The sequence below is a fragment of the Gymnoscopelus braueri genome (genome assembly GCF_963280865.1).
Source record: "Gymnoscopelus braueri genome assembly, chromosome: 11".
In the NCBI taxonomy this organism is placed as follows: domain Eukaryota; kingdom Metazoa; phylum Chordata; class Actinopteri; order Myctophiformes; family Myctophidae; genus Gymnoscopelus; species Gymnoscopelus braueri.
Window position 1 is genome coordinate 45,860,272 of NC_137613.1, and position 27,715 is coordinate 45,887,986.

At 44.2% G+C, this 27,715-nt stretch overlaps 1 protein-coding gene across 3 annotated transcripts in view; it reads right to left on the reverse strand.

Annotated features, from left to right (window-relative positions):
- Window positions 1-23,781, reverse strand: part of LOC308095922 (adhesion G protein-coupled receptor E5-like) — a 33,135-nt gene extending 9,354 nt beyond the window's left edge. For 2 of the 3 annotated variants that reach the window (XM_080443087.1, XM_080443089.1), the window contains exons 1-14: window positions 23,343-23,781; window positions 14,023-14,106; window positions 13,341-13,499; window positions 12,854-12,982; window positions 9,266-9,397; window positions 8,419-8,456; window positions 7,942-8,031; window positions 7,672-7,831; window positions 7,402-7,524; window positions 7,097-7,296; window positions 6,078-6,260; window positions 2,532-2,726; window positions 2,077-2,294; window positions 592-750 (exon numbers count right to left, since the gene is read on the reverse strand). In XM_080443087.1, the coding sequence (XP_080299213.1) occupies window positions 592-750; window positions 2,077-2,294; window positions 2,532-2,726; window positions 6,078-6,260; window positions 7,097-7,296; window positions 7,402-7,524; window positions 7,672-7,831; window positions 7,942-8,031; window positions 8,419-8,456; window positions 9,266-9,397; window positions 12,854-12,982; window positions 13,341-13,499; window positions 14,023-14,106; window positions 23,343-23,373 (1,901 nt within the window). In that variant the 5' untranslated portion in view covers window positions 23,374-23,781. The remainder of the gene's footprint in view (window positions 1-591; window positions 751-2,076; window positions 2,295-2,531; window positions 2,727-6,077; window positions 6,261-7,096; window positions 7,297-7,401; window positions 7,525-7,671; window positions 7,832-7,941; window positions 8,032-8,418; window positions 8,457-9,265; window positions 9,398-12,853; window positions 12,983-13,340; window positions 13,500-14,022; window positions 14,107-23,342) is intronic. The other variant, XM_080443088.1, reaches the window with a different exon arrangement.
- Between the last annotated feature and the right edge of the window lie 3,934 nt (window positions 23,782-27,715).

Here is a 27,715-nt window from a genome sequence, read left to right on the forward strand (position 1 = left end):
GACTGGGGGGGAGATGTGGAAACCAAATGGAGACTTAATGGTGGGAAGAAAAGAGCACTATTACAGCAGAGGGCACGATTGGTGCTGTGAAAACATTCCCTACATTTCTCTTCCCCAACTCTCTCCAACCCGCTCACATTCTTTCCATCTATATCCATTTCTCATAATCCCATGGGATAATCATCAAAGCTGCCCCACAGCTTCTTATGCCCCCCCCTCTCAATCAGTCACAGACTGACACATCTCTCTCTCTCTCTCTCTCTCTCTCTCTCTCTCTCTCTCTCTCTCTCTCTCTCTCCCCCTCCCTCTCTCTCTCTCTCTCTCTCTCTCTCTCTCTCTCTCTCTCTAATGCATACTGGATGCCGTGTCACAGGATATTTTCATTTAAGACAGAAATGTTTGCTTATGTAGAAGGGGCCTGCATGTGGGCAACATTACAGTGGCAAGAAAAATAAACAAACATGACATATATTAGAGAGGCTGACACATTACAGCACTATTATCACAGTGCACACGCACGCACGCACGCACGCGCACACACACACACACACACACACACACACACACACACACACTGACTGAGTGACTGACTTGAATTTGCGCAGCTTGGAGAGGTCTGATGTGTATACGGTGAACTTCTGGACCAGCTTCCAGACGGTGATGATGAAGAAGAACACATTAAGGATGATGATGATGCACACGGGTCCATAGAAACTCCAGATGAAGCCATGGTCCAGTGACAACCAGCAGCTAACAGGGACAGCACAGATGTTCATGTTATGACCACACTAAAGTGTGTGTGTGTGTGTGTGTGTGTGTGTGTGTGTGTGCGTGTGCGTGTGCGTGTACGTGTGCGTCACACACACACACACACACACACACACACACACACACACACACACACACACACACACACACACACACACACACACACACACACACACAGTATAGAGCAGGTCTTGACCTTCTATAAGTAAAGTGCCATGAGATAACCTTTGTTGTGATTTGGCTCTATATAAATAAAAGTGATTTAATTAAATGAGTCTGAATTTGTGTGTGTGGGTATTCAGTGAATACCCACACACACAAACCCAAAACTGAGGCTCTATAGTCTTCTTAAACAAACTCTCTCTCTCTCTCAGCCGCTTTTACATTATGAACTCTGGACAGTGACCCAGGGAAACGGGTCAGGACATTGTTCGGCCCTTTCACACATGACTACTTGCTAGACGCAAGATAATTTAGGGTGGGCTCTGTTTAGCTTATTTTGTTTCTTATTTTGCTGTCACCCACTCTGAAGCTTTTTTAGAAAATAAATCCCATTGTATGGCTGACTTTCTGGTTGCTGGTAATTATTTGGGAGTTAAGGAGAGAGGGGTTCCATACTTCCATGTTGTGCCTCGGTTCCCCTAGGCTGGGGCCGTAACAATCTCCTCCCTCTTAACAGTGTGAGGGAGAGTTGTGATGTGAGGAAGCAATGCAATCTTTTTTTATTCATTTCCTTCCACAGAACATGACAGAACAGAACATGTTTGACATGCAGTCTCCCATTGATGCACAAATTCACAACAAACCACTTTAAGGACTGTGTAAATAAAGATCAATAAACCATTATTATACAGTACAGTGCATCCGGTTTAGCCGAGCGTCTGAAGAACACCATTGGCCGTGTTTGGGGGAGAGAAGCCAGGCGGGGAAGGTGATCTTTGTCGCTGCAGGTACGTCATGTGTTTGTACGTTCACATTCCCACGGCAGACCAGCAGTACAATTGTCTCTAAACTTGGCACAAATGTAAGTAATGTCTGTGGGCTTTACCTTTCATGCTTCAAAGTGTCATATTCATATATCATACTTATTGTTATTAAACAGACAGATTTTGCCCCAGATTGTGGCCACTAGGGAGCCCGCCGAACAGCGCCTGTGTGGAAAAACGATCTACACAGCATAAGGAGCTAGCGTACACGCAGGACCCGTGCACACGCTCGTTTGTCTTTGTGTCACTTTCTGAGTGAGTGGGTTTTAAGTGATACACACGCACACACACACACACACACACACACTTTCCACATGCTTACTGTTTTTTTGTGCCATGTCCTGCAGGCCTGCTGATAGCAGATATCCACACTATGGCCAGGGGCGTTCCATATCCCACAGCATACAGGTAGCGAGGTCGAATGGCGGCATTGAAGACCGAAACCAACATAAGGTAGACCTGGACCCCTTCTAACAGCATCCAGGTAAACGACCCCAAAAAGAAGTAATGGAGCAAAGCCGCCACAAGCCTACAGCCAACCTGAAAGATCGAAAACGTTTTCAAGAGCATTAAGTTATTTAGAATATACTTTTGGCCAATAAAGAATATATATATGTTTGCTAAAATGTATACTTTGTTGCTATATTTTGACATTTTGATTAATTCATATTCTGTACAGGCTGTGTAATTTATACACAGTAAAAACCTGAGTGTTAATTCAAATTTCGTTACATTGTCTGTGTACACACTATTCCTTGGTCCCTACTCCCTACAAACCTCAGGTTTAGTCTTTGAGATGCCAACGAGGAAGATCAAGTCAGCAATAAAGAGGGAGATGCAGAGGTGCAGGTGGATGTGAACGCGGGGTCCCTGTATGGAGCGGCAGAACCTGAAGGTCAGGATGCACACTGCCAGACACAGCAGGGAGGAGACAAGTCCCAACGTGGTCAGCAACTCCTGCAAATAGGAATACTGTACAGAGAAAGAGACAGCTCAACAGGTTTACTGGTGTGTGTGTGTGTGTGTGTGTGTGTGTGTGCGTGCGTGCGTGCGTGCGTGCGTGCGTGCGTGCGTGCGTGCGTGCGTGCGTTCCGCCTGTGTGTGCGTGTGCGTGTGTGTGTGTGTGTGTGTACAATGTAGTCCAGGAAATGAATCTTCCAATGGCTATTCACTAGGCAAAGAAACACACCTTTATGGAAAGTTTAGGGTATTTATTGAATACATAGAATGTAATGGAGGGAAGTGAAAGGGGTTCCGGGGAGGGTCGCCGACCCTGGAGTCTTTGGGGAGGAGGTCGTTAGCGTAGTCAGCACAGTACACGTGGACGGCCGATGGCGTAGTCAGCACGGCACTCATGGACCGATACCCCCAGCAGGAACCTGAGAAGTGGGAGAGAGAGAAGGAGGGAGAGAGACGGGGAGGGATATAGAAGGAGAAAAGGGAGTGGTGGAAAGCACAACCTGTGGAGGTGAAAAGGGGTGGTGGAGGGATGCTGAAAACGTTATGAGCTTGAGTACGGATGTACGAAAGCGAATAAGGGGCTTCTGGGTAATTCTGACAAGGTATAAATAGCGCCAGGTAGATTGGTAAAGGGGGCGGAGTAAAGGTGTGTATCCCCGCCTCCTGAACATCTGTTGTTCCAACGCCATTTCACTAGGCAAAGAAACACACCTTTATGGAAAGTTTAGGGTATTTATTGAATACATAGAATGTAATGGAGGGAAGTGAAAGGGGTTCCGGGGAGGGTCGCCGACCCTGGAGTCTTTGCTGTGTGGCAGGGCTAGAAAAGAAGGAGAGTTGGAAACTCAGAGGCAGGAGCCTGTTGGAGTGGAACTGAGGTAGCCGTCTTTGCCGTGTGGCAGGGCTAGAAAAGAAGGAGAGTTGGAAACTCTGGGGCGGGAACGTGATAGTGACTATGGTACTGGCAATATGCAGGGGTAACCGTTGTTGCCGTGTGGCAGGGCTAGAATGGGGAGGGTGAGAGAAAGGAGGGAGATGAGATGGAGGGTGAAAAGGTCGAGAGGATTGGGGGAGAGGGCGGCGAGAAGATGGAGGAGAGAGGGGAGGGAGAGGATGGAGGGGAGAAAACGCATGGAGGGTGAAGAGGGCGAGAGGATTGGGGGAGAGGGCGGCGAGAAGATGGAGGAGAGAGGGGAGGGAGAGGATGGAGGGGAGGGAACGCTGTGGGCGCGAGCGCGCTGCAATAGAGCTGTGGGGGGAGCGCTAGGGGCGAGCGCACTGTGGAGAGCGCTGTAGTGGAGGGAGCGCTGTGGATAGAGCTAACGATGTTCGTAGCTAAAGGTGTTAGTAGCACCGGGCAGCAATGTCTGTGGACTGGCAATGTCTGTTAGTAGCGCCAAGCAGCCATCTCTGTGGAGGAAACAATGTTAGTTAGTTGGAAACATTGTAGTGATAGCGGTGGCGGCTAACCACGGGAGCGATATTGGTAGTATGTCGGGTATGAATGCTAGCAAGCTCGTGAATGGAGCGAGCAGCAATGTTAGGAAGGAGACGATGTTAGTTCGGTAGGAACATTGTAATAATAGCAGTAGCAGCTGTTGCCACGTGAGCAATGTTGGTAGTATGTATAGTAAGAAGCTAGCAAAGGAGCATGATGCTAGCATAGCTCATGAATAGAGGGAACAGCAGTGTTAGGAAGAAACACGTGTTACAGTAGTTCGGTAGGAACTTGTAGTGATGGCTATAGCAGCTGTGGGAGCAATTTTGGTAGTATAGTAAGAAGCTAGCATGGGAGCATGATGCTAGCGTAGCTCATGAATGGAGGGAGCAGCAGAAAAAGGGGGGGGGGTGGATGGGGGGAGGGGTTATTGAGGGGAGGACAGGAAAGGACAGGGGGGGAGAGTGAGGCGATGCCACCGCTGGTTGTGGCAACGGGGTTTGATTGGGTGGCATGCTCGAAAGTGAAAGCGGGGGGGGCGGGGGGGGGGGGGGTGCCATGTGTGGCCACGGCAGTGCTTGGGTGGTAGGAGAAAAGGATGGAGACTGAGGTGGATGTAGGGATGGGTGGGGTGGGGGGGGATGAAAGTGCAGCCTGCGGTACAAGGGATGATAAGATAGACAAGACAGACATTAGGGTTGGGTAGCAGGCACAGGGCCCTAAAGCCTCCCGGAGCGGCGGGTGACATCATCCGGAGTCGCCGCGGTAGCTTCAGTGGTGCGTGACGTCATCGGACCGCGACTGGCGCGACGAAGGCTCCGGTGTTGTTGTAGTGCCGGCTGTTGTAGTTAGCGTTGTGGCTGTAGCTAGTAGCTACTAGCTAACAGCTGGAGGAGCCGTGGTGGCACAGACCGGGGGAGCCGCGAAGCGAGCGTTAGCGGTGACGGTGGCGTTGCTGGCCGTCGGGAACGCCGAGCTGCTCGGTGGTGGCCTCCTTGCGGTTCGGCCCCGCTCCCGTTCCCAGAAGTCGGGCGATGTTGTGTGGGTGCGTGGGACCGACCTGAAAGATGTCGCGGTTGACCGGATGGTGGGATGATGGTAGAACGACGTGAAGTTGAAGTGTCTGGAGAAAGCAGAAAGCGGAGCGCTGGGAGAAATGGAACGGCGGGACTTGGACTGGCTGGAAGAGGTAAGGTGCTCTTGCTGCTCATCATGCTGAAAACGTTATGAGCTTGAGTACGGATGTACGAAAGCGAATAAGGGGCTTCTGGGTAGTTCTGACAAGGTATAAATAGTGCCAGGTAGATTGGTAAAGGGGGCGGAGTAAAGGTGTGTATCCCCGCCTCCTGAACATCTGTTGTTCCAACGCCATACATAGTTTACAGCCAAAGGCCCTGCGGTTCTGCATATCCTTGATTCCTTCATTATAGCCAAATACTTGTATGTCATGGCTTTACTGCGTCGGTGAGAACACATTTGCCACATAATCCCCCTAGTTACAGTTAAGTGTGGGTGGAGGTGTTAAGGTCCATTGTTATAGCTGTCAGAGTGTTTGCTTGGTCATTTTAGTCTCTGTAGAGTCCTTAGTCAAAACCTCTTATTAACACTCACAGAAACAATCTGCTTCTCAGTTTGTTGTGACAGAATGAAAGAGTGTGAAGAAGGCATTCTTCGCCTAATAGGCAATGGCCATGCACACCATTTTGATCAGTTTTGCCAATTATTCGCTTATTCTCCATGTTTCTCTCAGTTACTCTAGTCTATGCTATGTTTGTTTAGTTCCCGATACCTTCCCTAAAGACTTAGGGAAGTATCTTTGGTACTTCAAACCAGGTCTCTTAAAAATCTTCCTTGTTACAGCATGTGTATGTGTGCATGTGCGTGGGTGGGTAGGTGGGTGGGTGTGTGTACAAGCCTTTCCTTACCTCCAATGGGTAGAGGGCCATGAGCACAGCAAAGCTGCTGAGGTGCTCACAGTGACACACTGTGTGTGTAGAGTTGGTAGACAATTGGGTGCAGCCATCTGTGGCCCAGGCCCCATCGCCACCATTCTGTCCAAGTAATCCAGCCTTCCAGTATGCACAGATGAATCTCGCCTCCTTCCCCTCCTAATACACAATAAGAACATGTATATCAATATATGGCAGGCTATTTGTTGCTATTAGTTATATTATGTTTGCTAGATTAGTTTTTTTCTTAATTTCCACTATGTCATCTGTTATTCTGTCATCTAAAAAGCTCATTGTTATTAGCAACACATTTCAGTTGCCATTTGCACTGCCTTCTCATGGCTGTCTCCAGTTGATGTGAATTTGACATTTGATTGATTGGACTGAGCAAGGAAAATAGCACACTGAAAAGATGGTTAGTATGCATCTCAGATGGATATGTTATTGGCGGTTTCAGGCTGTAAGAAATGAATGTTCCAAACTTTGTGAACTTCCTGTTTGAAACCATTACCCTGGTAACTACATAATCTATTATGTAAACCTCCTGCCTTCTGTGCCTACATGAACTATCGCTACGCTGTAATCTTTATCTTCTTGTCCAACGGTAGCGTTAGCTTAGCCTGGTTACAATATCATAACTGCATATTAATAATAATAATAATAATAATGGATTTTATTTATAACGCACTTTACATTTACAAGAAATCTCAAAGTGCTACAGAAGGCAATTGCATAAAAACAGAAACATGTCCATGCTCTGTTATTATTACCTAGACATGATGAGCTGATCTACAGTAATGTGCAGAGGGGAGATACTAATAACTATTAGCCACAACTAAATAGTACTGTAGGTAGCCTACAAACATTTTCATAATATTTATTATTATTATTAATATTTTAGATGTCCTTCAGGTGGCAGGAAATTGACAAGGGTTTTCATACATCTAACAACTATGCAATCTAAATAGTCAGGTGGACTGCTGCTTTTGGCCCACCTGCAGGTGTCTCAGTGTGAGGTTGACAGGTGTGTCCAAGTGTTTTGTGGAAGGGTTGGAGACAACAGCTGACACCACTTTAGAGTAGATCTGGTAGTCAGGATCTACGTCATCCTTCTGGTGACCTCTGAGATGCTCAAAGGAGTGGTTCACAGACTTCTCCAGATTCTTGTAGCTCACCAACGCAGCGAGAGCAAAACCTGAGGAACATAGTATACTGTATGAGAAATGAGAAGGTCTCTGGTGACATAAGAGGAAAGGAGATGAGAGGTAAAGTTCCTACCCACCACCGTGGAGGAGTTTACCTGGGTATGTTCCAGCAGCCCCACTTGCCGTCTGCCAGTCAGTGTCTAGAGTAGCATACTCATTGCTCAGATGGATTGGTCCAGTGGGTGGAGTCTTTCCCTTCCTCACAGCAAGCTTTGCCTCTACTCAAACAGAAATCCCATAATAACATTGAGTCCTCTGTGAAGCTTAGTGTGTGTGTGCGTGTGTGCGTGTGTGTGTGTGTGTGTGTGTGCGTGTGTGCGTGCGTGCGTGCGTGCGTGCGTGCGTGCGTGCGTGCGTGCGTGTACCTGTCTGGGTTGTGTCTAGCTTGTGGGTCTGCTTGTCATTAAGCTGGGGTCCAATGAGCCTCATAGCATTCTCCACTACCTCAAGCAATCCAGTCACCTTGTCACCGTTGTCGAGGTGATCGGGGGACACCCGCATGGCCTCCGCTGCTGTAAACATCTGCTGCCCAACAGAGGAGGAAACAGCAAGGAGATGTGAGTAAATTGTGTGTGTGGGGGGGGCATTCAAATGGGCATATGTATATCTGTGTATTTTTTATCCATGATTGCTACCTCTAGCAGTGTATTTCCATGACTTGAGTTAGGCAGGGCATTGCAGCTGTTCCGCATCAGGGACAAGACATTAGACAGACCTGATGAAGACTGGAGAGAGAGAGAGAGACACAGACAGACAGACAGATAGAGAGATAGAGAGAGAGAGAGAGAGAGAGAGAGAGAGATAGGAGGGAAGGAGAAAGAGCGTAGTATTAGTGCATAGTATTCTATACATACATGCATCAGTGCATGCATACATACATACATACATACATACATACATACATACATACATACATACATACATACATACATACATACATACATACATACATACATACATACAGACATACTACACTTTACTACTTTTGTGACCTGGCGAGGGCTTCATTTCTTTTGCACTGGCAGATTCGTCTGGTTTCCAGGCTACTACTTTTGTGGGCTGGAGATTCTGTATCTGATGATTGGATACAGAATACTGTAGATGCAACTCACCTGTGTACTGTCTGCTTTGAAATGGTCACACTGCAACTCTGCAACACATCACAGTAAAACACCACCAATACTATAAACTACAGGTTGTGTACAGTATGTGTTTGTGTATGTGAAAACTATAAAGTACAGAAGACATACAACATAAGTTATCAACATCAGCATGCCTTGACATTTCCTGTGTGTGTGTGTGTGCGTGCTTGCGTGTGTGCATGCATGCATGTGTAATTCAACAGCTTGTGTTATCTATCGTGATCTTGACTGTGGCAACAGATCCGTTGGAGGGGGTAAATAATGATAGAAAACCTGGTTGCTAGTGAAACTACTCAGCATCTTCATGTGTTGTTTCTAGATATGTCTTGATTTCAAGTATCTATTGTTGCTAGGAGACGTGTAACAACCCTTGTCAACATCCAGTCAGCTGTTTATACCACTAGGGTGGGGTGTGCTCAACGCAAATTGAAACTAAGCTGAGTTGGTATTAATGGATACAAAAAAACAACAACAACGTATGGATATTTCTATAGGCTCGCTATAGCTGGTTAACCAACAGCTGTTTCTCCAGTAGTTTCTCTTTACAAAGCAAATCCGATAGTGAAAAGAAATATGTTATACATCTCTACGTAAATAAACAAAACATGTACAGGATAAGAAAAACAAATGGAGGACACCAAAACTGACATAGAACGCTCAGATATGAAAATAGAATGGTTATTTTCAATGTATTTCTCCTTGCTCTCCCTCTCTCTCTGCACCCCCCCCCCCCCCCGCCCCATCCTCCTGAAAATTACAAATGATAGAGAACACTCTGAAAATCTACTGAAAATCAAAAGTGTGTCATGGATCTCACCTGAGCATTGGGTCCCGTTGTTGCCGTAGTTACTGTATCCAACCGAACAATTGCACCAGTAGCTCCCATCAAGGTTTTGGCAAGTCCCCTTCTTGCCACAAATACCTCCATCATCCTTACATTCATCTATGTCTGGATGGTGCAGGAGGGGATGGAGGTAGTGGGTGGTAGGGGGGTTGGAGACAACATTAAAAAACAAAACAAAAATGTCAAATCATAAATTAAACTCCCATACGTATTATGGAACACTGGCATACACCACTGAAACACATTCGGATGCACATCTGAAAAGCTTACATACAAACCACAGAAACACAAAAAAACGCTCTTGACTTATACCTAACATGGAAATCCTTATACAACTGAAAGTCTCTCTGGTGTTTGTTGCAAGCTAAGAGAGAATATACAGTACAACCATTACAGGCTGTTAAATCTCAACATTTGAAACAGTTTCCTGCATAAGTGCTTACATTTTTACCATTGGGTTAACTAGAAGTTCGGGCCGCTGCGCGGCCCTCACATCTAGCGTGACGCGTCGTACACTTCGCATCGCAGATCCACCTTACAGCCAGCTCACAGTGTGAGCGAGAGTATTGCGTGAAAGTAGGGCAAAGTCGTTTATAATTGTGGGACATGGCAACACTGTGGTGAAAAGTAAGGCAAATTCGCTTATAATCAGAGGACATGGCAACACTGAGTGTCCTGTGCTCCCCTCTGTCTCTGTCCCTGTGTGTTTGTCCCCCTGTCTGTCCAATAAGGTTCGGTCCCACATAAAATTGCCTAGTTGGGTTCCACCTAGGGCCCAGGTAGAACCCACCTAAAGCCCACATGGGCAACCCAGTTGGGACCCACCTCGGTCCCACATATAATTTCCTAGGTGGGGCCCACCTAAGGCCCAGGTAGAACCCACGTATAGCCCACACGGGAAAGCCCAAGTGGGCCCATATAGTTCAGCCCACCTTGAAACCATATGGGTCCCATGTCAGCCCCACATAAATTGCCAAATTGGGGCCCACCTAGGGCCCAGGTAGTACCCACTTAAAGCCCACATGGGCAAACCCAGTTAGGACCCACCTCAGTCCCACATAGAGTTGCCTAGTTGGGGCCCACCTAGTGCCCAGGTAGGACCCACCTATAGGCCACATGGGCAACCCAGTTAGGACCCACCTTGGTCCCACATAGAATTGCCTAGGTGGGACCCACCTAAGGCCCAGATAGAACCCACTTATATCCCACATGGGCATCCCAGTTGGGACCCAAGTGGATCCCGCTGACATTGCCGACATGGGGGCCATATGGTTTAGCCCACCTTGAAAACATATGGGACGCAATGGGCGTGCTGGCTGGGTAGGCTGGCGTGAAAGTGTATAATATTTAGAGAAATTGAAAGTTTCAAATAGGGAAGTAGTAGTAGAAGTAGTGAATTAGCAAACTGGAGATGTAGTGATTTAGACATAATGTTTCCTTTAGCCTCATTGTGTGCTAATGCACGCAACTGTTAAGGCAGGTTTAATTTTTGTTGTCTCATAACATCCTTTGTCCGTAAACAACATAGGCGACCCGTCTGTGCCTTGACTTCACCCGGCCCCCCGCCCCTTTGCCTGCAGTGTGTGTGTCTCTCTCTCACACACACACACACACACACACACACACACAACACGGAGAAGTTCTACAGAGTTCGAATGAATTAATAAGATAATATAACAGCGTATCCGCGCGCCTGGTGTAGCCGGTATCATTGATAATCACTTTGATCTAAACAAACGCGCTGTGCGCACCACGCATACGCTCGCTATGAAAAGTCTGGTGTAGATCGATCGGCCGTGTTGTGGCCCCCCCCCACCCCCCGAGTATTTTTTTCTCTCCGTGTCTGTGTCTCTGTCTTTTGTAAATCGAATGCTAAAATTGCCATTTGAATGTAGTTTTAAAAAAAATATATATATTTTTTAATGTAATTTTAATTTTATTATAGTATTATAATTTTTTTCCTGACCTACCAATGCGCAAACAAATGCTTTCATCATGTTTCCCCCTATAAACGTCACTTGAAAGTTACGTTTTAGAAACTTTAATAGTTATCACAACAGCGAACGCTGAAAATCAGCTGTGCAGCCTGTGCTTCTCCTGTCTGTCTGTCTGTGTAGTCATTGCGCACAGCTGTTTGTTGTTCCTTCATCATCTGTCTCTCCCCCTCCCTCCCTCCCTCTCTCTCTCTCCTTCTTTCTCTCGCGCTCTCTCTCTCTCACACACACACACACACACACACACACACACACACACACACAAACACACACATGCTCTCCTTGTCTCTCTCTCTCCCCCTCCCCCTCCCTCCCTCCCTCCCTCCCTCCCTCTCTCCCTCCCTCCCTCTCTCTCTCGCGCTCTCTCTCACACACACACACACACACACACACACACACACACACACACACACACACATGCTCTCCTTGTGTCTCTCTCTCTCCCCCTCCCTCCCTCCCTCCCTCCCTCTCTCTCTCACGCTCTCACACACACACACACACACACACACACACACACACACACACACACACACACACACACATCCTTGTTTCTCTCTCTCCCCCTCCCCCTCCCTCACTCTCTCTCTCGAGCTCTCTCTCACCCCTCTCTCTCTCTCCCTCTCTGTCTGTGTCGCTGTCTTGCACGTCCGTCTTTCTCTCGCGCTCTCTCTCTCACCCCTCTCTCTCTCTCTCTCTCTCTCCCTCTCCGTGCTCACTATCTCGCAGATGATTGGCTGTTCAAAACGGAACACCCGGAAGTAAATTGCGAGATGAAATATAGAGCACTTTATGATTATTATAAAAGGAGACACATGTGAAGGTGGAAAATAAAATAGAAGTACTTCTATAGTTTTGCATGAGCGATTTTTGTAGCAAGTTGGGAGAGAAGTGGAGCAGTGCTTTGGCCGTGAGTAGTACCTAAGAGGTTGAGGTTCCAAAAGGGACACCTCTCCATTTGTGTTGTGAGATAGAGCCTGCCTGCTTGCTGAGGGAATACATTGAAACTTGACCATCAGGTAAAAATTGTTAGAACCTGTGTCTAGGTGAGACATGACCTTTGACACGATCTAAATGTCTCACTAGAAGAGCAGGGAGACAAAATACAACCACCCCAATTGTATAGGTTATATTGTGTTAACATACTCTACCATACAGAGTGGACAAAATTACATTTTATTCATAAAAAAGTTACATAGTGCCGCTTTAAGAGGAGGTGTCCCTTTCCCCAGACACCAGATGAACCATTTAATTTGAAGAGGATTTCTGCCACTGTGCGAGTTAAGCTCTCAACTCCACCTGACTCTCTCTCTCTCTCATGTGTGCAGCTTGGAGTGAGTGTTGAGGCACTCAGACTGGTTGAAGCATTTGCTGCATTTGTGTCGGAGACAATTTATGTGAGATTACCCATACTATAGGCCTATCCTGCAGTGGAGGATAGGAAATTGTGGTAAACTCATTTATTAGTGGGGAGATAGACAGAGTCACAGGTGCAGGAATGTTCATTTCTGTAACTCTAGTGTTAATGTAACTCTCAAAGCATGTTTTTGCTTTTGTTCTGTTTTCACACCTTCGCAGCCGTCACAGGTGGAACTGAGGTTGGTGTATCCTGACACACAGGTGCAGTTGTAGTGACCAATCTGGTTAGTACAGGCATTCGGGCCACATCTCTCCTTGTTCTCCAAACACTCATTATTATCTGCCAGAGAGAAGGAAAAGAGAAATCATCAATTATCATGTCGATATCGAAGTGTGTAACCTCTGAAACAAATGGTGAATATCCTTGTAGAATAATCCAAATGAAATAATATACCTGTCAGATTGAAATTAACAAACAACAAAATGTTTTTGTTCTGTTTTTAACACACCTATGCAGTCATCAGGGATACTGAGGTTGCTGTATTCTGACTAACCAGGTGTAGTTACCAAGCAGGTTAGTACACAAGATATTGGGACAACATGTCGCCTCTGTCTAACACACCAACACAGACACCGACACAGACTCTGCCCCACGCACGCACGCACGCACGCACGCACGCACGCACGCACAGACTCACCTGTGCACTGTCCAGTCAAAACAGTAAAGTTGACTTGACCTCCCTCTTTAATGTTCTTGAACCCTTTCTTGCAATGACAATAATAGCTCCCTTCTGTGTTGAAGCAGAGTGCATGTTTTCCACAGCAGTCCACAACATTATCTTCACACTCATCGTTATCTGTACATTTGCACAAAAACAGAGAAAAAAGAAGGAAACAAAAGACAGGAAGATAATTACATCAGAACCAGATTGAGGAAGGCCTAGATGCCATTCCCCATGCAGTACATTAATAAAGACTTTTAGAATTTCCATGAGAGTGTCTTGGATCTTTTGAGTTTAACTTCCACAGCTGCAGTAGGATTACATGCATCTGCGCCCCACCGTCCACTCAGCCACTACTAGACAAAATAGTTCTCTCTCTCATTTTTATTTTTTTTATTTTTCAAATTTAAAATTTGTTGCAAAGAAGTGACAGTTACAAACACAAAAAGAAATGTAGTATTTTAGATTTTTCCAAATTTAAATTGGCCAAAAATACATAGTAAAAATCTATGGATATCTGTAAAATAATCTGTAAATTAAAAAAAAAAGTCCAGGGTTAAAAATTTACTATATTTTGACCACAGGTTTTAGTACAGCATTGACCAACAGAAATATGCAAAAACAAATGACTGGATAAAGATCAGGAGGTCATTATTACCAACACATTTTCCTCTTCCTATGCTTTTTTCCCCTTCTCCACAGCTGGCCATGGAGTCACATCTTTTCAGCATACACAGTAACCCTGGGGAATATAACAAGACACTATTAATCCGTAGTGTTTTTCACACTGCATGACAAGTAGTCCCAGTCCAGTATGCAGAAACATTCTAATCATAAAATGCTGCTAAAAAACAGTAAGATATTTGTATTGGACACCCACTGTTAGTTATCACTTGATCTTTCTCCCCAGCTTTTGGGCCCCTGGCCTGAAGATAGCCCCTTTCACCTTCAAAAACGTTAACCATCTTAACCTCCAAATATGTTTAGGTAAATGTGATGAAGATCAGCATGAATTCAAACTTCAAATATAGCAGCAACAAGTGGTTTCGAGGGAGAGGGAGAGAGAGAGAGAGAGAGAGAGAGAGAGAGAGAGAGAGAGAGAGAGAGAGAGAGAGAGAGAGAGAGAGAGACTAATGAGGAGTGAGTGAGGGCAGGTGTGATTATGGATTGAGAGGGAGTGACAGCAGGTGAGGTGGGTTGATCCAATCCATGGGAATAGGCCAGGTGGAGTGTTGCACACTAGGATGACTCTTCTACAAGAACATATGTCAGAAGATTGACAAACAAATACTGTCAAAATGCCATTTCATCTTGTCTTTAAAAAGTGAACATGCATTAATTAACAAAGTCATGATTTTTGTTCAGTAAATTATATTTGGACTGGTTAAATTTGGGTTTGAACGAGGGACCTACAGACTTGCAGGTAAACAGTGTACTGGCTGAGCCATTGGATAGACAGAATTGGATTTCATGTGTGGTAAGTTATCATACAGCATGGATTGCTTATTATATATCTACACGCTCATAACGCGTCACATTGTAGACCGGTTGTATGTGGTTACTGTAGGTGTTGTATTAATAATTAAATCTGCAAAGTAACAACTTCAAGTAAAGCTGTCATATTATGCTGTAATTGTAGTAGAGTAGAAGTAACACAAATGAAAAGTAAAGTAAAAGTACCTCAAAATTGTACTGTGCATTGTAATCACTTGTATTGGTACTTGAGTAAATGTAAATAGTTACTTTTCAGCACCATTGAGGAGCCAATCAAAATGGTATTAACTCAAAATGTATATATCACACAGCATAGATTTTTTTTTTGATTAAATCGGAGAGTGATGAAAAAAAAATCTGTAGTGTAAAAGTTGCACGTTCATATAATGTCAATGTATATTTTTTCTTGTGTCTGGGTGGCTCAGTTGGAAGAGCTCTTGACTTTAAACCGCAAGGTCATGGGATCGAATCCTGGTAAAAGCAACACAGCATATGAGTAATTTAGTTCCCTGGTGTATAGAGCATTGTTACAGGTATAGACTCATGTGTTTGTTAATGTTGCTACCCTTTAAATGGCCATGGCCAATAACGTGGCATCGGGGGCTTAAAGTTAAATATTTGAAAAACTACACATTATTTCAAAGAAAAAGCCACCAGGCCACTAATGAGTTGTGAGTGAAGACAGGTGTGATTGGTGATGAGTGAGAGCAGGTGAGAGGGGTGGATCCAATCCATGGGAATAGGGGGAAAGTTGCTGACTAGATGACTCTTTTCTACACCCACCCTCACTAACCTTAACCTCAGCAAAACAACGACCTAACCTCAAGAAACACTATTTGTAAAACTAAGAATTCCGATGATCACCTCAACGCATTGTTGGGAATAGGGATCGAACCAGCAACCTATGGATTCATAGGCTGCCTCTCTTCTCATTGAGCTAGAGATATGGCCTCCCTGATGGTGTCTGTTGATATCTATAGGTTTTTCCGTCCGTTATGAACCAAGCCTCTGTTTCGCTAACTACTCTAGATCACTGGTTCACAAAATATTTACCAATAAAGTTTTTTTTTGTCTTCTCGGAATGGAAACTAGTGAAAATAGTCGATCTACAAGCTCACAACGCGTTGCTATCTGGAAAGTTGTGAGATTGTAGATCGGCTATTTTCACAAGAAAGTGTGTCATACATAAAAAATAACTACTCTCAAAAAAGCATTTCATGTCATTTTTTTTTTATTGCACATGTTTTGCCAGTGTTTTCGGCATGGTTTCGGGTTTCAAGCATTGTTTGTGTGGCCACATGTGGAGGAGGACCATGTATACGTCACGGGAGAAGGGAAACAACAAAAGAAACGTGTACATGTGATATGGAAGTCTGCCGCGGAGGAGCTGTGGAGAGTGGTCGAGCGTACACTTGATGTACACTCGCTCAATGCGGAAGTGGAGAGCCTCCTCGCCTCCTCCACTCGACTCCACTCGCCTCCTCCAAGAAGCACATGAACTATTGGACCCCGACTACTTCCGGTTCGAAGTCGGAGTGACCGAGTGGGAGTGAGCGGGTGGCCAAGATTTTCGGTATTGGAATTTGGCTATAGAGAAATTGTACGTCTCCTCGGAACAGAAACCAGTGAAAGTAGCCGATCTACAAGCTCACAAAATGTTGCTATCTGAAAGGTTGTGAGATTGTAGATCGGCTATTTTCACATGTCATATTTTCATTATGTCATACATTGAAAAAACATACTCTCAAATAAGCATTTCATGTTATCTTTAACAATTGCACATGTATTTATTGACACATTCATGTTGTGTGAAATGCAACTTAAATGAAGTCTGTATCAAGTGAGGCTTGAACCGGCAACCTTTAGGTTGTAAGGCTCGCGCTTAAAGGGACACTTCGCCGATTTCGCTCCTCATAGCGTCAAATGACGTTTTCCGCGGGTTCTCACCTTATGTCCGCACTACTGTACATGGTGTCTCAGTGAGACCAACCCCACACACACCCCAAGGGGTGTCTCCCAAAGAGTGGGATCAGCCTTCTTTCTCCCTGCTCAGTTGTACAATGGTGTCGGTAAACACTCCGTGGGAGGAATACTAACACAACAGATATTTATTTGAACCATAAAACACAGAAGAGCAGCTCCACCGCAGAGGAATTCAACAGGCTGTATGCTGAAATCATGCTGGACACAGCTTGGATTAATTACTTTATAGAGTAAGTAATGATTGCTGTAAACGTTATGTCAACTTGACATAATAATCCAACAGGGCTACGTCGCCGGGTCCCGAAAATAGCAGATCTACAAGCTCACAACGCGTCAGACTCGACACTTTGTGAGCTCGTAGGTCTGCTATTTGCGGCTTGCATGCAATATTAGTATAGATTAGGCTTCACGTCGGATGATATCTATTTAATCTACAAGTGTAATCTAATGTGTTCTTTTCAACAGGACAGAATGTTGTTTCGCCTGCCTGCGGAAATGGAGTAACGTTCGGCTGATGAAGACCCCTGGGACTCGCCTTATGAGTTACAACCATATTATTTTTCTAAATAAAACGATTACATTTACACCCTGCTTGCTCTACTCATTGATCACGATACATTCTACATTGTATAAGCATTCATAATGACAAAATGTGAACCCCAATTCTATAAGGGTTCTTTTGAACTGTTTCATGATAGGAGATGGTCTTTCATTTGGCAGAATGGTACATAATTACATGACTTAGGCTATATGACAAGAGTATTTGAACATTAGAATGTCATCTATTCTAAAGTAATGCACGTCATGTTTTCCATGTTTTCATGTTTTCTCTAAGTTTAGTCCAAAGAACATAACTGGAAATGACAACATTATGCTCTCAGAAATAAGGAGTCACACACACATGACATGAGTATGAAACGTTTTGTTTTATTATTATATTGTTGACTCTATGCTGCATCTCCATGGATGTCCCGACTCCCAAGTAGAAGATGGACGTCACGTCACCAGCACCGGACTGTCTACATGGTGGGATGGAATGTAGAAAAAAAATTGATGCACGCGCGCGCGCACACACAGACACACACGTTTAGTGTTACTATGCTAATTTATACATGATATGTTTACTATAAGATACAATCAAATCAATACAGAACACAATACAACAGCAGCCAAGACTGGCGCAACAAAGACACGGTGATGATGGGACTGACATCCTGGTAGATATAGCAAACTTGCAATGGGTAGGCCTACTGGTCCAACTGTACTGGTTCAACAGAGGCAGATTTCACGTGGTCCAAGAAAGAACATGGCTTCGATGTCGTGTTTTGTGATCCAAAGGTAGACAAAAAAGTCGGAAAAGTTGGAACGTAACATTCATCATTCTTCAGCATTCAGTGTTGCCAGATCTTGTGAGAGAAATAAGGAACCAGGTATATGAAAACAAGCCCAAAAGAAAATACCTGTGCCAAGAGCACTTTAAACCTAGACATGGGCTATTTGAAAATTGCCGATCTACAAGCTCACAATGCGTAACGATGCGACGCAGTGTGAGCTTGTAGATCTGCTATTTTCCAAAAAATCTTGAGGGGAAAAAAGTGCAAAATGTGGAATATTTTTAAAACATTTTAACAACACATTTTTGGTAGGGTCTCCCTGGCAAATATGTTGGCGCGCAGTGCACAGATGAGGGTCCGTGGAAAAGTACATGAACATGTTTGAGAACCACTGGTTTAAACAACAATCAAAACATTTGGAAACGAGCCCAAATATCAACTACATTTTAGAAACCAGCCGCTTATAATAAGCAGACATGGCAACACTGGCCAATGTGCTGTATGTGTTTGTTGATGTTGTTGTAGTGAGAACTGGGAGGGGAAAGTTCCAATGTAGACCACGCCCCCACGCAGCCTCCTCCCCAGAAGGAAGGGCAGTGCCCCAAAGCATTGTGGTCATTGTAGTAATGCAGCCAAACCCCAGTCATCCAGTCAAAGTCAAGACTTCTATATTTTTCTGGCCATAGGGTGCAAATTTGAAATTTTGCTACTGTTATCTACTATATTATAATAGATAATTAATATATATATTATTAACATTGAGTGACTATAAGTTCTTCCAGGGGTGAAATGCTCCTTTAAGCAATAGCTACTAGACCAACAGACCTGAACTGGTGAAAAAGCAGCTCACACAGATGATACAGTTTCACGCAAATAGCTGAAAAATAAGGGGTTTAAGTGTTTTTCAAACTGCTCAAAATTGCGGACAATCTAAGGGCGGAGCTTACTGGTCAAAGCGATATGTGTTCCTCATGAGTCAAGGCACAAGTGTAAGCAAGTTTCACGACTTTCGGTCAAACGAGGCATGACTTTTACCTGTTTAAAGTTTGCATGTTCAAAAAATTGCTATAGCGCCCCCCTTTGGCCAATTGGAGTGAGATTGGTTTCAGTGATATTTGGAATGACCCTCTACATTACTGCAAAGTTTCAAAGAAATGTGAGTCTGCATATGTGTGTTAGGGGCAGATGAATAATTTTCATAAAACTGCAATAGTAAAAACCTATCTCCTCCTGGGATTTTTGGGCAATAAAATTCTTTACGCATCAACTTTGGACCTCTGCCGACAAAACGTTAGTAGCGGATTTTCCATAAGTGAAAAAATGCAGAAGTTAGGCGCCAATGACTGTTTTTCATATAATTCAAAATGGTGGGAGATATAAAGGTCAGAGGTCAAAAGTCAGAGGGTGAAAGTTGTTCAACATGAGGAGACGCATATGTGTATCCAAGTTTCATGGCTCTAGGTCAAACAGGGCATGAGTTACCTGTTCAAAGTTGGCATTTTCAATTGAGTGCTATAGCGCCACCTTTTGACGAAAGATTGTGAGAATTATTTCTTGATAGTTTTTCATGACCATCTACCATATGGCCGAGTTTCGTAAAAAGCGACAGCACGGTTCAGCCAGAACTGCGAAAAGTGGCAGAATCGGAAGAATTCTGCCACCATGCTGGCAGGCTGGCCCCGTAAAAATAGCCTACAGATATACAGTTTTAGGAATACTCTAATACAGGGGTCTTCAACGTGTTCAGGCCAAGGACCCCCTAGCTGAGAGAGAGATGAAGCAGGGACCCCCTCTATATTGTATGAAATTGCGCTTGCAGATTAAACTTTTTTTGTTCCAACTTGGTCTGCTCTGGCAAAAATAGCCGATCTACAAGCTCAGTTGTGAGCTTGTAGATCTGCTATTTTTGGCTAAAGTTCTCCTCAGAAATAGGATGCTAGTGGTTATTGTAAAACACTGTACTCTGAGGACCCCCTAGGGGTCCCGGACCCCCTGTTGAAGACCCCTGCTCTAATACTTAGGGACTTGTCTTTAGACAGGCATGTCCTCACAGTCGAGAAGGGCACTTCAGAGTTAAATTAACACTGAGGTTATTGAGAGTTGACAAGTGACTGCGATGTCTATTGTGATGAGCGTGTAGAACGTATACGCTCAGTAGAATGGCTGTTGTAAATCACAGATGATTAGTAGATGCGGCACTTTAAAACTGGAAAGAAGAAAACTTTTTATGACTTAATGACTTTATGACTCTCAGCCCCTCGATCTGTCCGATCAGAGGCAGATGGAACGGCACTATGTTGTGTTAGCATGTAGCTAACGCATCAGCACAGACAGTTGAATGCAACGTTGCCTTCAGAGGGAAAACAACAACAAACATATAGGCTATAATTGCGGATGGGATGCATGCAACCGTTGTGAGCTTGTAGATAAGCTGTTTTCATCTGAGCTGGTGTGTGTGTGTGTGTGTGTGTGTGTGTGAGGAACTACGGAGAGGGGTAGACGAGCGGAGCTGTTAGCCCCACCCCAGACGATCTGCAAGCCCACAACGCGTCGCTGATGGAAGCGGTGTGGGCTTGTAGGTCAGCTCAGCTGTGTTGCTTGCGCTAGACAGGGGACAGGGCGTATGATCCCATAGCATGGGACTACGGCCCGTCTCCCCATTTGCTTAACAGTGACTGAGGTTTCATTATCCTCCACACTGCCTGAAAAACGATCATTTTGATCCCCAAATCAGGCTATCCTATTGGCTACTGTCTCCCCTCTGTGCTCCAGACTAGTTCACACTTTCTCCCCCAAACAATGGGGGGTTCCATTGTCTTCTAAATAGCCATTAACATCTCATATTGCTCTCTGCTCAGTCAGTGAGCCCACATAATGTTGTTGTTGTAGGCAGGCAGAAACATTATAAAATATAATGTAGTATATATATATATATAAAATAGTATTATAAAATGTAATGGTAACTGCAGATTCTGTATGTAAAAACTTTATAAAAAAGCGTATAAAAAAGTGCGATCTGTAGCGTCACATTAAACTCTTCAGTGAAACATGGAGCCTATATGAACGCTGAAGCCACTGTCTAATTACGTGACTATCTCCATTGTCCAAAACCCATGGATATCTCTTGACAAACCAATATTATATTATATAATATTCACATTATTGTCTGAGCATAAAGCTCTCATTCTATCAGCTGTCCACGCTGACAGAAGCGTCTCCTCTGTCCCTCTCTGTCCTTCTCCTCTCCATGTCAGCGTAACAAGTGAACACATCGCTATGTTCCACAAATGTGCTCATTCCTTCTCTACTCCTGCGCTAAATATCTGATCTACAAACATAAAACAGTCGCTGGCTGACGAGCCCTCTGCTTGTAGATCGGATCTGTTGGCGCAGCATTGGGTTGCCAAATTTTGCGAGAGAAATAAGCAGTCAGGTCTATGAAAATGTTACTGCATGCGTCATTGTGCCCTAAGAAAACAGTGAGGCATGAAACCATTGCATTGTAAATGGGGTTTATAGCCGAGGCTAATTTGCAACCCCAGTCCCTGGTTAGACCCATAAATATTTACCTAATAAAAAATATTTTACAAAAGGAATAGAAAGACATGAAAAACAAGCCCAAAGTCGCTTATAATAAGCAGACATGGCAACATAGACTTGTTGCACAGCAGCGAGTCTGCAGTCTACGGGCGCTCTGCGGGGGGTCTCGAGGTGTGAACTACTCTTCCATGGGGGAGAGAGGGGGAGAGCGGTCAATTTAGCCGAAATATAACGGCTGGGATGGTATATATGGTATATATTTCATATTTATAATACGTTTCAGGGAAGAAAAAAAAACTGAGATGATTTGAAACAAATATTTAGGAAAAGTCATGAAAGGGGAACTTTCTCAGAGCTTCATGAGAGAAGATAATCCACTTTAAATTCTCAAAATCGGTCATATTGATGGCTTAGTCATGCAAGTGTTAAAGGACAGCCACAATGGGGAAGTGTCCCCATTGGCTTGAAGGAGTGAAGGACAGCCAGGACAGCCAATGATGAATAGGTGGCGAATAGGTGTCGAATAGGTGTCGAATGATGATGATTAGGTAGAGTGAATATAGACCAGCGCTAGCTTTGCTTAGCAGCTGGTAAAAATATGTCCACTTACGGATCAATTCTATATCAAATGTAGAGGTCCATGGTTATGAATATGACAGTGAAGTCATCTTCTTTGACATATTTTAGGATTCAATAAAAACAAATCTTATTTTATCTTGAAACTTATGGTATGATGCTTCTGATCGCATTTCATATTAATTTGTTTTTCTTTTATTTACCTTTTCTATTGTTTATGCCTGTTTGCATGTTTTGTGTTTTTAGAGCATGTTTGTGTTATGTATGGTTGTTTTGTTTTGTTAGATTATTATGTCTTTTTATTAAGACATAAGCCCTTCAGGCTTCCTTCATTTCCTGCTGTCTTTTTTTTTTACTGAATATACAATACTTGTATCCACATTATTGTGCAAATAAACTCAACTAAAAACAATCATAGCTTGTAAATTTTCGTCATAATTCTACAGACAGGGAGGCCTCTGCCAGGATCAAGCAGCATGACAGATGACTATTACCGGGCAGAACTGAAACTAAATTGGACGCAGCATTCTACTAACTGTCACCTAACAGATCTTATTCATGCAAGATTGCGTTATTGCTTCCTTTGCGGTTGAACACTTCCTGCCAGTCTTAAACACGTTACACTGGCAGTTTATCAGCCATGCAAAAGACTTGAATTCAAGAGCAGAATCAAAAATGAAATGAAAGATAATTTCTCTACAAGAGGAGTGTGTTTAATTGACCAGTCCTACAATCTGCCTTTCAAAGTGTGTGCCGTGCCCTGGCCTGTACTATATTGCACTGGTTGAAGCCACTAGAGTACAGCAGACAGTCATTAGAGACTCTCCCTCCATGTATGTGGAACAATATGCTTTCTGTTCTTACCCTTTACACCCAATACTGGACATAATGCACATAGTATGTGTCTGTGTATGTGCCACATATACACACACAGACACACATGGAAAAAGAACACATTAACACACGCACGCACGCGCGCACACACACACACACACACACACACACACACACACACACACACACACACACACACACTAATTGATAGACTTACCAATAATCAGTAACGCCCTCTCCGGCCCCATGTCAAAGGCCGACCGATTGAGCTTGCTCAACTGATTACTGTATCAGAAGTGTAGAGCAGCTCTGATGTAGTATCTGGTCCTCTGTCAACACCAACAGCCTTACACATAAGAGGAACTCTTGAAAGGGCCCTCAATATTGTTTTGTAAAATCCTCAACTATTCCACAACTAGTGTCCATAAAATCCAAGATGCCGTGGTGGAAAAGAAAGTGAAAGAAACCCAAAGTTAGAAGCAAAATGATCCGGTAATTCCCTGTTTTATCTAGATTGTAGAAGTTAGACTGAAAGCCTCTTCCCCTCCTCACACTGTCTGGTCTGCGTCTGGTCCAGTCTCTCAAACTGAGCCCGCCTCACTCTTTCTCTTGGATTTCTCCGGCCCTCTATTTCCTCTCCCTCTCGTCCTCCTCTCTCTCTCTCTCTCTCTCTCTCTCTCTCTCTCTCTCTCTCACACATACACACATGCAGTTCCCTCTTCTTGCACCTTTCTTTCACTTTGTATCTAACAGAAGCACAGTTCTCTACACTGGTATTGTGTCATACTGCCACTGCCCCCACCCCTCCGTCTTTCTCTGTGGTCTTGGTTCTTTCCTCTGTGCTCTACTGGGCACTGTTTCAGTAGCTATTCACAGAGCCCTCTCTTGAGAGACCAGGGAAAGATAGAGAGAGGGGGAGGACTAGTGACACATGGAGAGGGAGAGGCTCAGAGTGAAGGGAGACTAGGGCAGAGAGAGAGGGTACTTGTTTTTTCATCTAGAGTAGCCAATGTTTTACCCCCTTTTTCTCCGCAATTTAGTCTTTGTGCCAATTAATTCCTCCCCACACACATTTCTGTGTTGTCACTTCTGTTGTATCCCACTGACTCACCTGCCAGTGAGGAGCCCTCACCGGGAGGATGCAAGGTCTTCGTCCTACTCCTCCCGCCCAACACTCCCTGCTGACAGGTGCCGCCCCAGAACCCACAACCTCCGTGGTGGTGGGCAGGGACTTTTACCACTGCGCCATCCGAGCGCCAACACAAGCACTCTTGACTCTCAATTCTAAACTTAACCCGACTTAGGCTTGTGTCTTGACCTAAACTTTGAAAGGTTTCTTTTAATCCACTTATTTGTACATGTACATCTGCATGTCCTGTGTGTGTGTGTGTGTGTGTGTGTGTGTGTGTGTGTGTGTGTGTGTGTGTGTGTGTGTGTGTGTGCGCGCGCACACGAGCGCATGCGTGCTTGCGTGTGTGTGTGTGTGCGCACACGAGCGCATGCGTGCGTGTGTGTGTGTGTGTGTGTGTGTGTGTGTGTGCGCGCACACGAGCGCATAGGTGCGCGCGCGCGTGTGTGTGTGTGTGTGTGTGTGACTGTGTGTGTTTGTTTGTGTGTGTCTACGTGTGTCGTCTGTGACAGTGCTGTGTGTCTAGGGGGTGGCCTCGGGTGACCAGGCAGTGCATGGCCCCATTACACATTTTGTGCATTTGGAAATATGCTCAAAGAGCACTGGAAAGCACCCGGGATGCTCTCCCTGAATTTGGAAATTCAGAGAGCTTGGGCGGAATGAGTTGCCCAGTCCAGCCCATTATATAAGAGCAACACACTCCCCTTGTTAGTGAGTACTGCAGGCTAACTATCATATCGTTGCTGTCCGCTTTTGCATTTTTTTCCCCATAAATCAGGGCCATTGAACACCCTTTATGTCTGTGTGTTGGTAAAAGAAATATTGAACCAATCAAAATCATTAAAAAGCGCTTCAGACAAAACCAGCTAACTCCATTGGATCCTCAAACTTTCTGCTAAACCAGCTAACTCCACCAAAGGGAGGTGGAGTTAGCTGGTTTTGCTGACTCCAGGCTCCACCCCCTTTTGACCACAACCTCATTGTGAGCTTGGAGGTCCATTTTGCTGTTCTTATCAATGATGAACAAAACCTCCTCACTCCACTTTTTGTTTTGTTTTTTTATTTCCTGAAAAATTAACATTTTGGAGTTAGCTGGTTTCTGCCGGACAGCAGAGATATAATTTATGGGTTGTGAAGTTGTGGAGTTGCTGTGCGTAGTAGTACTAGTTATCATTTATTTTACTCCAGAATATGAAGGATATTGTCCATAAAAACGGTGGTGGTATTAAGGGCTTGTGTGTTTGTATGTGCCACAACAGGGCGAGTCGGTAGGGTTGGTTGTGGAGGGCCGGTCTGGGCCAAAACGTCCAGGGACGAATTTCGGTCCCAGTCCAGTCCTGGATGGCTGTGGCTTCTTTGCTACTCTTGAGGAGTATTCAACATGCATCTACTTGTAAAAAAAACAGGCTATAATCCTGTTTATACATGGGATGAACGTTCATTTGAATGCATTTCAAAAGATCCAATAAATGATCATTCGTAAATAAATTACCTGTATACTATGACGTCAACACCCGAGTACTCTGAAATCAGAGCAGATTCTCACAACATACGTGTATCTACCAATGCACTCAAACTCGTGTTGCCATTGGTAGATTAGTATAATGTAATATATATTGTAAGACTGAACATGCTGCCGTGAATGATTTGTCATAGGTAATATATCGTCGGTGTCCAGCAGGGACCAGCTAACTCCATTTTCAGTTTTTTTTTTTTCTTTTCATAAATCAACGCTATTGAACCCCCTTTACATCTGTGTAAAAGGGGGGAAAAGGAATGAAAAGTATTAAAAAGCGCCTCTGACGAAACCTCCCAAATCCATTGGATCCTCAAACTGTCCGTCAAAACCAAGCAACTCCCCCTCTCACTGCGTGAGCAGAGCTACAGAGAAGATGAATGTATGTTTTATTTATATGCCATTTATTTATTGTTGGTGTGCCATGATTGCTTTTGTTAAATACATGATTGAGTATTGAGGCAGAATTGTTTGTTGCACACAACTGTAGAAGAACAACAGTGGTAACAGTTAGATCCATGGTTGTTTACAATGCATGTTAAAATAAAAGTTGTTTAAGTACAGCATTCAGCTTGATCTATTAGTATATGAGTATATATATGAGGATGGCGCTCACCATAAAAAGCTGATCTCCAAGCTCACAATGCGTTGTGATAAGGATAAGGATAATTCCTTTTAACAGGTCGTTCATGAAAGTCCTTGCGGTCTTGTTTCCAATGAGAACCTGTGAGCAATTGGGGTTAAGAGTCTTGCTCAGGGACAAATTTCATATCATCGGCACATATGCTGGGATAGCCTGGAATCGAACCTGGGGCAACCAGGGCCAGCTGGTTCCCTAGGCGGGCTCACTAACCACTCAGCTATGGCCGCCCCTATGATGTGATGTGATGTGTTGTGAGCTTTTCTTATCAATGATGGACAAAACCTCCTAACTCCACTTGAGCTGGATTTGGGTAAAGTGGTGATAATATAATGCCATATGCAAGTATCTGATAATATATAAAGTCACAATACCAAGTTTGATGAGGCAGTATTGCTTTGTTTTTAAAATATAAGGTTTTCTTCATTTTCTGAAAAAATGATATTTTGTTTTTCATTTCCTGAACAATTTAGCTGGTTCCTGCCGGACAGCAGAGATATATAATATATATATAAACACAGTAAGACACTGTAATGTTAGTTAGGATATACTGTGGGTATGGAGATGAAAAAGGTCAATAATGCTATTCTGCCGCATGCATACGTGTGTGTGCCTGTCTGTGTGTGCATGTGTGCGTGTGTGTGTGTGTGTGTGTGTGTGTGTGTGTGTGTGTGTGTGTGTGTGTGTGTGTGTGTGTGTGTTAATGAGGTCAGATCACAAGACGTGGATGAGGTTACAGTGGTAGGCTCAGCAGCTCAAAGGAGGAACAAGCTCTCCGTCCCCAAAAAGCCACCGTGTCACAGGAAGAACGCAATGCATGCAATGAAGCATAATGAAACTCATCTATGGATTGTGAATTACTAATATGGCCACTAATAACGGCCACAAGTAGATACGACTTGACACACACACACACACACACACACACACACACACACACACACACACACACACACACACACACACACACACATACAAGAATGCAAGCAAACATACACAAAGACCATATAAATAGATTTGAGAATGTTCACGTTTGGAGTGGATATCATTCATATTTAGAAAAATACCATTTTCATCTGGTGCAGTCAAACAAAACCAAACAAAAAACGGAATTTCTTGGGGCCATTATCATTGTTCTAGAAGAATCAGTATGTTTACCTGTTTATCATTGTCCTCTACTTGCAGTGGTGGTCATCTCATGCAGGAGCCAATGACAAGCTGGCCCCACTGGCTCGCAAATATCTAGCCACTCCTGCATCCACAGTTCCATGTGAAAGACTATTCTCAGTTGCAGGTCACATTGTG